The 12,018-nt window shown below is 53.1% G+C and overlaps 1 protein-coding gene across 2 annotated transcripts in view; it reads left to right on the top strand.

Moving 5' to 3' along the window:
- SCUBE1 (signal peptide, CUB domain and EGF like domain containing 1) overlaps positions 1–12,018 on the top strand; it is a 114,146-nt gene that overhangs the window by 56,538 nt on the left and 45,590 nt on the right. For both annotated transcript variants that reach the window (XM_016188318.2, XM_007523451.3), the window contains exon 5: positions 9,719–9,844. In XM_016188318.2, coding sequence (XP_016043804.1) covers positions 9,719–9,844 — 126 coding nt within the window. The remainder of the gene's footprint in view (positions 1–9,718; positions 9,845–12,018) is intronic.

The following is a 12,018-nucleotide window of genomic DNA, read 5'->3' as shown; positions in this document are numbered from 1 at the left end:
AGTTCATCTACCTTCCCTCTGGGCCATGCCTTGAGGTCTCTAACCACTCCCCAACCCTGTCTTCTCTGCCACCCTGCTCTCCTGACCCCTCTCCCTGAAGGCTGACCCTGCTTGCTCCTAAAGTGTTGTCTGTGTTTGTTTGCCAAGTGAAGTAGTAAGCCAGCAGCTGACTCAGGTCAGCACCAGCACTTGGGAAAGAGAAGGGCATTGACCGTCCCCGCCATGCCCATTCCCAAGTCCTCTGGACCCGCTGAGCCTCAAAGAGCTGTGGCACTCAGCTGCTGGCCCATCGTGTAGACAAGGGACAGAGGGGCAGGTGGGCAGAGCCCATTGGAGCCCCAGAGTCTGTGCATACAGGGGAGGGGGAGAGGTGCCAGCATGGTGCTGGGGACATTCAAGTTCTTCAAGAATTGCCCCTGCCTTGTCCCCCCCCAAAACCCCCCACCTTTGCCCTGGCTTAATAACTCAATTCTCCTCCTGGGCCCCCAAGGGCTGGGCTGGGAACACTCAGGAGCTGCTGCATTGATGGAATGTGACTGCCCAGACTGCCTCCCTCAGGCCCCCTGTTGGCTGTGGACTGAGGTCCTCATGAGATCTCTGTGCACTGTGGCTTCCTTTAAGAGTGAAGTGGGGGGGGGGGAACCCACTGGATCCAATACAGCACTTCTACTTCCATATCAGATAATTAAAGAACACGTTTTTAGTACAAGTATGACCTCTGATACATCAGGAATTGCTTCTGCTCTGAAAGGACTTGTGAATCTGCACATCTCTCCTAGCCTCTGGGACCCCACTGCTGGGCCACAAAGAGGCTGGTGTGTGCTGGTGGTGACGCCTAGTGACCAAGTGGGGAACTTCATGAAGCAGGGAAAGGTGCAGTCCTGGGAGCTGGGGTGTGGAGAGGGCAGCAGCTCTGAAGGGACAGGCATCACCTGCATGTGGCAGGGAGGAGGTGTCCAGAGACTCCAAGCTAGAGCAACTCACTTCTTGGCTTTTTCTGTGCTCCCCTCTAGTGAGCTTGCCAAAGAGAGTCTTATTCCCTCATCTGCAGGGGCAACTGAGCCAGTTGCCACAAGGGCCTGGGAGGGGACAGGGAGCAGAGCTGTGAGCTAGGGGCCACCTCCCTCAATGCCCATGGTCACACCACAATCTGTGGCTCTGCCACTGTGTGTCATGTTCCAGTGCAGGGCAGGCAGGCCCAGGCAGGAGAGTAGGGGCTGGATGGAGACTGTCCCCACTCAGCAGGGATGGTAGGAGCTGGCCAGTCTCGGCTCTCTGTCCCAGCCTGTGGAAAGCCGTGACAGTGGACTTGGCCTCAGCTGAGCTTGCACTGGCTGCAGACACATGGTGCTTAGCAAAGCTTGGCTTTTTTTTCTTGTCATTTGCCAGGGCTTGGCACCTGCTTGATTTCACCACCCCCAATGAACTTTTTTCCCCTTTCAATCTCAGATAGAAACAAAAGGTGAGGGTAGGGGAGACAGCATAATGGTTATGCAAAAGACTCTCATGTTTAAGGCTCTGAGGTCCCAGGTTCTGTCCTAGCACCACCATAAGTCAGAGCTGAGCAGTGCTCTGGGGCAGGAGAATATATATATATACTTTAGAAAGAAAAGAAGGGAAAGAAACACACAAAGAGAGAGAGAGATGGAGAGATGGATAGATGGAAAGATGAAGGAAGCCATACACAGCACCACTTCAGCACTACTGAAGTCTTTCCTGTGCATGGTGCTCCCATTTAGTTCCTGGGGCTTGAACCCAGGTCCTCAGTGCCAGTACTACAAATCCACTGTTCCTGGTGGCCATTTTTCTTTTCCATTTTATTTGATAGGACAGAGGAGGATATAGAGAAGGAGATCTGGGGTGCCCCAAAGAATGCTGCCTGGTAGGCTGAGTCCCTGGGCAACCGGGAGCTGACCAGGGACAGCCGATGCCCTCCCAAACCTGGAAGGGCCCTGGAGGGTGTCATTTCAGGAGGGTCAGAGCAAAGCCCAGCACCTTTGCCAAACCCAGGCCTTGCCAGGGGAGACTCTCCCAGCACCATCCAGCCAGGTTGCTTTGGAGTGGGGTTCCAGGACTGAGGCAAAGCTGGGCACACTGCAGGACTCGGGGCTGGTGTGGGACCTCCAATTGCAGTCAGGCCCAGGGCTGGGGCCTGGGGCCTCAGAAGTGAGCAGGCCTAGGGTCCCCATTAGTTCTTTCAGGCAAGAGGACTGAGGAATGTGAAAGTGGAGGGGCAGAGGAGAAGTCAGACTTTAGAGAGCAAGACAGACTTTGACAGTGTGAGCTGGCTTGGGAGGGCAAAAATGGGGCCTATGTCCCGGTGACTGTGGAGGAAGGTCAGGAGGAGAAAGGGACCGACCCATGACCCCCAAATATGTTTTGACATAGTGCTCCATCCTGCTCTAGATGTCCAACCAAGCACAAGTTCTGAGGTGAGACCCAGGGCCATATCCATGGATCCCACTGTGCCCCTTGGACAGCTTCCCATGCCTCCCCTACCCTCCCTCTCTCTTTCCTCCTCCTCCTCCTCTCTTCCTTCCTCCTCTTCCTCCTTCTCCTTCTCCTCTCTCTGCAAATTGAGGATGGGCATGTTGACTTTGAAAAGTGGTTATGAGATTAAAGGTGATCATCCATGGGAAGTACTTAGCATACCCTTAGCATACACTTAGCATACACTTAGCATACATGCCCCAAATAAGGCAGCAAGATCATCACCGGGTGGCAAAGTCTTTGGTCGGCCTCTGCTGAAGCTCTGTCATATCCGGGTTCCTAGAACCAGCCTCTCAGGGTTGCAATTACTAATCCCCACTCCCTGTACCTGGGTGCCCTTGGTTGGTCTGTGGGCATCCACCCAGAGCTGCTGGGGAAGCTCAGGAGAGCGAGTGAGTGAGCCAACATGCCCACGGTGTGGGAAGCAGATTGGCATGCAGGTGGCTCTGGATCCCAAGGCACAGCCAAGCCTCTACCCCAAACCTCTCTGTCCCTTCCCCAGTCTGTCTGGGCTCCCTTGCTAGGTGCAGGGCAGGAAAGGCAGCAGCCTCTTGCCACCACCCCAGGCTCCAACATCTTTCTGGCCTCAAGTAATTTCCCAACTGGGGTATGAGGAAAATTTCTTCCTTCTGAGTTAGAGGGAAGGGCAGAGCTAGGTAATTGTTCTTTTCTCCCAGTGCAGCCTTCCCAGCTTGCCTTCCCTTCCCCGTCTGCTTAAAAGACATGGATGCAAAAAAATGATGTTATTGATGGAGTCACCATGACAACGACCCTTGGGAGGCACACATTCTGGCTTTGTTATCAGGCTGGGGACTCCTAAGTGCAAACAGATCAGATCAGGCCTGCCTCCCACCACCCTGCTGCAATGCCTCCTGAGACTCTGCTTTACAGAAGGAGCCATGTCCAGACACGCTCAGGCCCAGGCAGGCTGTGCACCCCTGTACCTGTGTGTGTGTGCCCTGAGGTGAGGGGGGGACCCAGACATGACAGCTGACCCATGAGGACAGGGGCTGTGCTGGAGAAGGCACCGAGGCAGAGAAGTGCTGGTGCCACCCCTCCCCGTAAACCAGCACCTATGCTGCTTATACCCTAAACATGGCAGTGCCCGCCTCGCATGCAGGCTGGTGGCAGGGCTGCAGTCAAATGAGAGCCCACTTCCCTACATCACATCTTCCAGGAAACTCAGAGACAGGGACCCCTCAATGTTTCCCAGGGAGTGGGGAGGTGGTTTAGCCATAGAGCATGTGCCTGATGTGTGCAAGGCCCTGGGTTCGATCCTTGGCCCCACATGAGAGTAACAAAGACAAAATGAGTGGCATTTCATGGATGCTGAGGCTGGAAACCCATAAGTCTCTCTCCCATAAAATAAATATAATAGGGGCTGGAATATAGCTCATCTGACAGGCACACACCTTGGCACACACGCAGCTCTGCACCATATGAGAGGGCCACACCACCTGGGGAAACTTCAGTGCTGTGCTGCCTCTCCCTGTCTCACTTTCTCTACAGTTCTGACTTTTTTTTATTATTATTGCCACAAGGGTTACCTAAGCTGGAGCTTGGTGCCTACACAAAAATCTATCACTTTCCAGTTTGGGGTTTTTTTTTTTTCTTTTCGATAAAGACAGAGAGAAATTGAGAGGGAAGAGGAGATAGGGAGAGAGATAGAGAAACATCTGCAGCCCTGCTTCACCACTCGTTAAGTTGCACCTTGAAGGTGGGAGCCAGAGACTTGAACCCAAGTCCAGAGTATATACTCTACCAGATGTACCACTGCCAGGTCCTTGTCTGACTTTTTTTAAATTTTATTTTAACTAGTGATTTAATGATGATGATGAACAAGATTGTAAGATATCAGGGGTACAATCCCATATGGTTCCCACCACCAGAGTTCCATGTCTCATCCTCTGCATTAGAAGCTTCCCTCTTCTTTATCCCTCTGGAAGTATGGACCAAAATTCCTTATGGAATACAGAAGGTGAAAGGTCTGGCTTCTGTAATTGCTTCTCTACTGGACATGAGCATTAGCGGGTTGATCCATACTCCCAGCCTATTTCTGTCTTCCCCTTGTGGGGCAGAGCTCTGGAGAGGTGAAGTTCCAGGACACATTGGGGAGGTCATCTGCCTAGAGAAGTCAGGATGGCATCATGGTAGCATCTGCAACTTGGTTACTGAAAGTTGGTTAAGATATAAAGTATGACAAATTATTTAATAAACAGGAATCCAAAGGAAGGAATAGAGCAGATGAAACTAGAGTTCTTCATGTGAGAAGAAGCTAGGAAGTCTATTTTAGGTATGTTCCAAGGGGTCCATGACTTTTGGAAATTTTGCCTGAGCCTCATAGATAACATACAGGTGGATGTCTGACTTGTTTTTAATGAGTGAATTTTTTAAAAAGGTTAACCAAAGAGCAATGAAGTCATGCACATACAGGCCCAGATAGCACAGAATAGCTAACAGTTGGGCCAGGACAGTGGCTCAGCAGTATAGTACGTACTGTGTGTGCACAAGGCTCTGAGTCCACCCAGCACTACCCAACTCTTCTTCATAGGTCCTAGGTCCAGCCTTCCTCTCTGCCCCCATAGTCTCTGCCTCCAGGCTTCTTGTCCCTCCCGGCTTCCCACTTGCCTCAGGCTAGTTTGCCCCTCCAGCCCCTTCCCTAGAAGCACCCAGAGAGCTCCTGAAAACTATAGAGCCAGCACATCACTATGCAAGTTACACCCAGCACCCAAGAGGAAGAAGGCCCCCTCCCCAATTCTTTGCCTGCACCTTCTGCCAACCTCGCTCTCCATGAGAAGGGAGGAGTGTCATGCTGAGTGATTACCTGGGAGACAAGCCTGACCTCTATTCACTTTCACAAGAGGAGAAACTGAGGCACAGAATGGTATCATGATTATATAAAGGTCACACAGCCAGCAGGCAGAGTCTAGATTCAGACCCAGCACTGTGGAAGCAAAGTGAACTCCCAGGGAGTCCACCACGGAGACACTCGGGCAGTTTGCAGAACCTAATTGGATCCGGACAGTTGAATCTAATTAGATTCGACCTGGCAGGCAGCCTGGTCTGTCCGGCACCAGGTCTCTGTGGACCGAGCTTTCTGGAAATGGCTCTGAAATGATAGATAACAGTTTTCCTGGAGGAGGGGAGATGAGAAAGACTTCCTGCTGAGTGCTGCACCCAGGACTGGGAGTGACCCATGGGAGCTGGTCCTGTTGTGGCTGCCCAGAGCAAAGCTGTGCAGAGCAGGAGCCATAGGTGGACAGAGGTGGTACCAGGACTCTTCGTGGGGTCTGCTCTGGCCCTGCTGGCTTTGCACCACCACCCCCACCACCACCACCACCATCAAAAGGAGTCTGCAGGCTAGATTCTTTGGGAAACTTCCAGCTGTTTGGAAAGACCAGAGGCGGGACCAGGCACAGTGAGTCACAGGCAGCAGATGCAACAGCATCTCTGTTCATCATCTAAGTCCCGGTCCTCAAAGAAGATCCCCTAATGGCTTCTAAAGCTGAGTGCTGGTGTCTGGTGTCCCAGATGCAGGGGCGCGTCAGCTCCCAGGGCACAAAATGCATGGCCGGGGACAGTTACCAGAGCTTCTCGTAAACTAGAATTCTTTCGCTGCCGATGGAAACTCCACCTCCTTCCCTTCATCACGTCTGAGCCTAAGTTTACACAGGGGTCCCTGGGCTCTTCCCAGCATGGCAAGACCTCACACACCTGCTTGCTGGGCAGTGGCTTCCTGTACCAGCCTCCATATAGACCTGGGAAAATAGGCCCAGGAAGGCTGCCCCAAAGCCAGAAGGCTCTGTGGAATGACTGGAGTTTAAAACAAGCCTAAGATTTCACTTAGGGAAGACAGGAGAGCTCCGGAAGTGTGTTTGCAGGTTCCAGGAGATCACAGAAGCTGCAGGAGCAAAGGGCCAGAGTTCAGCCCGCCATTGAGGGTCGATATTAGTGGTGGTCAGCAAGGCTTGGTGGACATTGCCCACTGGCCAAGCCCCCAGAGGACCAGGTGAGGGACTGACTGTGTTTCTGGGGCTCTGAAAAGCCCTGGGAGCCCCTGCACACAGAGCTGTGCTTCCTCAGATCTGCAAAAGTCCTGTGGGTCTCTCCACATGGCCCCCTCCCTGTCACTTCTGTGAGGGGCTGTGGACTTGAGCTGCCTTACTCATTCAGCCATTGTTGGTTCACTTCAACCATGTGGTCTGATAAGTAAGAAAATGAAGGTGAAGGAATTATGAGGGAAGACGAATCAGGTGAAAGCAGGAGTGGAAAAGAAAGGAAGAAGGGAAGCAGAGAGAGAGGTGAGCAAAACAGCTCACCTGGACAGTGCACCTGTTTTCCCATGCACACGACTCAGGTGCCAGCTCGGCCCCCACCGCACTGTGGGAAGCTGTGGTGCTGTGGTCTCTTTCCCTCTCTCCCTCTGTCTCTGTTTCTGAAAAAGTCAGCCCCGAGCAGTGAAGCCCTGGTGATGACAAAAAGAAAAGAAGGGAGGGAGGGGTGGAGGAGGGAGACGCAGGCAGGGAGGAGTCAGGGCTAAGCAACATGCAGACTTTGTTCTACAGCACTGGTTGTTTTTACTCCAGACTTGTTTTCATCATAACAGCCAGGTTATCTGTGCTTTCAAAGGCATGTCGATTACCAGTGGCCCCCAGGCCCTGCTCCAAGTGCAGGGGGTCAAGATCGAACTAGTCCATACCTGAAACATGCTAGTGAGCATCACCTAGGGAGAAAGTCACCATGGGCTCCCTCCTGCAGGTCCCTTCTCTGCCCCTCATGGGTGGACATGCTCTTGACTCTGCCTTTCATCTGCCATGTGCCTCTTGACGGACCTGTGACCTACAGTCTCTCACTTGACCCCGGACCTCATAAATTCTGGAAACTCCTCACAAATCACCAAAAAGATAAACAGCCAGCAGGGTCCACTGAAGGGGTCAACTTTGCTGCAGAGCGTCCTCTGGAATCAAACCTCCTGGAGGTTGGGTGGGAGGTTGGGTGGGAGGTTGGGTGGGAGGTCTTGGGGGCTCCAGGATTATGGTGAGGGCCCAGCCCAGCCCAGCCACACACACGCACAGACACACACATGTGTTGGGCACACTTCTCAGCACACACTGACGGGGTTGGGGCCTCTGGGGTGGGAGGGGTCAGGGTCTCTAGCCAGAGGCCCAAGTTCAAGTCCTCAGATCTGGGAGGCCTTTGGGCAGGTGTCTTAGCCATAGCTCCCAATCTCTGAAGGAGGTGATTGTCTTCACAGAGTTCTGAGGTGCCCCAAATGTGTGTAGGACATTATCACTTCTGAAGTGTATGGCCATAGTGGATGCTGGAGACAAAGGAAATGGGGAATTGAGTAGCCTGTGAGAGAGAGGTTTCCCAAGTCTGGCCAGAAAACAGGCTGGCAGGGGCCAAGCCCTGATTCTCGGGATATGTGAGACTGCTTCCAGGAGTGGGTGGTGGCACCCTAGCAGGTCACAGGCTGTCCCAGCACTGACACCTTGTAACATTCACCCCTTTCCCAAGTATCCCAGCCACCAGGAAGTCAGCATGACCACCTTTTAATGATGAGGACCTTGGGGAGGCCAGGTAGTGGCACATGTGGTTGAGCGCTTATGTTATAATGCACAAGGACCCTAGTTCAAGCCCCTGGTCCCCACCTGCAGGGGGAAGCTTCAGGAGCAGTGAAGCAGTGCTGTAGGTGTCTCTCTTGCACTCTCTGTCTTCTCCTTTCCCTCTCAATTTCTCTCTGTACCTATCAAATACGTAAAAATAGAATATTGGAGTTGGATGGTGGCACACCTGGCTGAGTGCATATGCTGCAGTGCACAAGCACCCAGGTCAAGCCCCTGGTCCCCACCTGCAGGAGGAAAGCTTCACAGATGGTAACTGCAATGTTGCAGGTGTCTTTCTCTCTTCCGATCTACCTCCCCCTCCCCTCTCTTGATTTCCCCCTCTCTCCACTTAGTAAATAAATAATTATTTCTTAGATAAAATTAATTAATCAAATATATTTTTAAAAGATGAGAACCTGGGAGTCAGCAGTAGCACAGTGGGTTGAGCGCACGTGGTGCAAAGCATAAGGACCAGCGTAAGGATCCCAGTTCGAGCCCCCAGCTCCCCACCTGCAAGGGAGTCACTTCACAGGTGGTGAAACAGGTCTGCAGGTGTCTTTCTCTCCCCCTCTCTGTCTTCCCCTCCTCTTTCCATTTCTCTGCCCTGTCTAACAATGACGACATCAATAACAACAATAACTACAACAATAAAAAGGGCAACAAAAGGTAAAATAAATAAATAATAATAATAAAAGATGAGAACCTGTAGGAAAAGGCTCCTGAAGCTTTAAAATAGAATCTTCCACCCAGGGATGTAGTTCAGTGGTCAAGTGTGTGTGCATGTGTTGTGTCTTGCTTATGTGAGGGCCTAGGTTTAATCCCAGACACCAAAACATAGCGTAGTCTGCCAGCCCACAGGCGTCTTGGATTATGGTTGGAAACACAATGGCACATGTTTTTGGGGACCCCCAGAGGGCTCCGTGAGGGCTGGGGTACATAGGTATATGAGGGAAGTTAGACATCAGCCCACACAGGGCTCAGCAATTGGAGCCACTCAAGTGACCTGGGGTTCAGCTAAGCTGGTAATGAGAATGGTTAGGCTGTGCCTCTGTGCCCTGAGGTCCAGCAGGCCAGCCCACAGCCTCTGGCTCATTCGAGAAGCCAGGGGCCTCTGGCTGTGACAACCAGCCAAGGTGTGTGAGTCTGGGGTGTATTCCAGCCACCCAGCATGTGGATCTATCAGGTCCTCTCTGGAACCAAGATACATCCTGAGCATAAGTCTCCACCTGCCTCAGGGGTATCTGGTACCCTGAGCATAGATGTGCCCCACCATTGCCCTGAGTGCCACCCTTGCCTGCTTCAGTAGGGAACTGCCTAAAATCCCAAGCAGGAAGCCATTCCTTGGTCCATGTCTATAATCCAGTTAGGATAAAAGCCTCTCTGCAGGTCCTCAGGTGTCTTTACAGAATGGCTATCACAGCAAGGCCTGGCTGCGACCTTGGCTTATGGCCTGGATGGAGGATGCACACCTGTATGTGAGAGGTGCACATGTTCCCAGCAACCTGAGAACACACTGTTTGATTGTGACAGCTCACTGGCTATCTCTTTTCGTCCTGAATCCTTTCTCACCCCCTCTCCTCTCCCCCCCCCCCCACCTCTCCCTTGTCTGTCTTTTTCCCCAGAGGGTATGAACTGCATGAACAAAGACCATGGCTGCGCCCACATCTGCCGGGAGACTCCCAAAGGTGGGGTAGCCTGCGACTGCAGGCCCGGCTTTGACCTTGCCCCAAACCAGAAGGACTGCACACGTAGGTAGATGGAGGCAAGTGGGTTGCACATCCCCACATGTCTCCCACCGTCTCTGGGTGGGGAGGGGAGCTGTCCATTCTGCTGGGTCTCAGCCAGGGGAAAGGCTCTCAGCCTTGGCGGGAGGTGGGAAGGCTGAGGGAGACATGAGGGATAGGGCATCCCTCACCCCAAGGACACCACTGGCATAAGAGCTGGACCTTCTGATAAGCTCTGCTGTGGTCTTGTCATCAGCCTTCCTTTCCTCTCCCAGCCCCAGAGACTTGGCTTTGAACCTGAGTTCTCCTGCAGGAATGGAGGGCTCTGGCACACAGGTCTCAAAGTCTGGGTGTCTCAACAGGCCAGCAGTTTTGTAATGGGATGGCATAAAGAAGGGAAAGGGCTTGGTTTGAGGGCTGCTAACCCTGGCTGGGCCCTCCTCACTTCTGGGATCCAAGGCCAGAACCCTCTAATGAGGCCTTGCAAGACTGTGAGTAGGAGGTATAGCCTCAGAGGTCAAGGTCAAATGAGGCCTGTGGTCCAAGGGGCTTCCAGGGACCTACTCAGAGGCCAGCTTCCAGGGCTCCTATGTAGTGTCACCTTTGACCATGGCCCTCTGGACCATGGACAGAGCAGGACTGCAACTGGCATGCTTACACTCCTCCAGCCCTCCTGGTCCAGCTTCCCAGTCATCAGACACCCCCAGACTGATGGAATATCTGGCCAGTGCCCACTGAGGCTCAAGGGAGGCTGTGTGAGAACCCCTCTGGGACTAGAGACACATACTATGCCCCAGGCCCACTTTCTGATGCACAGAGTGGCAAGGGGGCATCTGTTCCAGCTGCCTGTGGGAAAGGTGGGTCTGACCCAGCTGGAGAAACAGATGGCAAGCTACCTAACCTTCATAGTGAGGGCAGCCTTCCCCTCCATCCTTACTTCCATGGAGACCATAGCCCTGTCCCTTCATCCTCAGTAGCTGGGAGTCACCAGCTCTCCCTCAGGTACTTCAGCACACCCTCCCTAACATGCACCAGCAGTCAGCCTGACCTTGGAGACCCACAGAGCCTCCAGGGGGCTCCCCCACTAGTCCCTCTCAGGACTCACTTATCCCCAGAGTGAAAAACTTCTGGGATACCTAAAATGTGTACTTGCCTCATGCTTCACTCCTGGTCTTCCCTGTGAAATAGCAAAAATAACTATGGATGGCATCATCCAGGGCAAGACCCAGAGGGACAAAGTCTGCTGGCGAAGGCCCTCATCTCTGCACCAGAAACTTCCTCTAGCTACAGAGGCACCTGCTGCCACCAGGTCACGCTCGGGACAGCCCCCGAGTCACTCCCACTTTCCCAGGCCTTCCTGTGTGCTAAGCTCGGCTTCCTCAATAGCAAGAACCAGACCAGCAAGACCAGTTGCCTCCCAGTGTGGCTGAGCTCTGAGCGGTGAGCCAAGGGGAGCAGAGCTCCATGGGCCATGCCACCTCCTAACACTCTCATCCTGTCAGAGACAATGCTACAAGGGAACCTATGGGTTAGAGAGCATCTCCTTACAGCCCCACCTGGTCTGGGAGGTCAGGTCCAAGGCAGGGCTGGAACATTTGCTAGGGGAAGAAACAACAGCACCTCACTCCCCACTGGATGACTTGGTACACAGTGCAAATCCAGAGGCCAGGGAGTGGGCTCCCTCCCGGGGAGGGGCCATCTGGATCCAGGTTCTTCTTTGTGAGTGAGGTGGCAAGTTAGCACCACAGAAGCTCAGAGACTCACTTTTACCAGCTTAGTGGGGACTCTGCTCAGAACTGTGCTTGGGGCTCTTCCTGCACAGCCACGGCTGCAGAGCTATTGCTCCCTGGGCTCCAGAGCACAGAGATATGTCTCAAAACACGTGTGTGCACCCCAGCTCCCCAGAATGTAAAGACAAGAGCGCTCCATGTGGAGGAGGACTGATGCTGATTCCTGGAGCTGCTCCCCAGGCTGTGAGATCTCAGGCTGGAGGTCAGATCCCCACTACAGAGCCCACTGTGGAGAAGAAAGAGCCCCATTTGAGCATCTGAAACTCTGAGCAGAGGCCATCCTCTTTGACACCCCCCCCCCTCGTAGAGCCTCTTCATATGTCCAGGCTAGCTGGCCAACATCATTCAGGATGGCTCCAGACTGCTCTGTAAGAACAGGATGAGGGCCTAGAAAACATAGCTGGAGGA

This window comes from Erinaceus europaeus, chromosome 4 (assembly GCF_950295315.1).
Source record: "Erinaceus europaeus chromosome 4, mEriEur2.1, whole genome shotgun sequence".
Taxonomy (NCBI): domain Eukaryota; kingdom Metazoa; phylum Chordata; class Mammalia; order Eulipotyphla; family Erinaceidae; genus Erinaceus; species Erinaceus europaeus.
The sequence above is the reverse complement of the archived record's forward strand: the minus strand, read 5'-3'. Positions and strand labels throughout refer to the sequence as shown.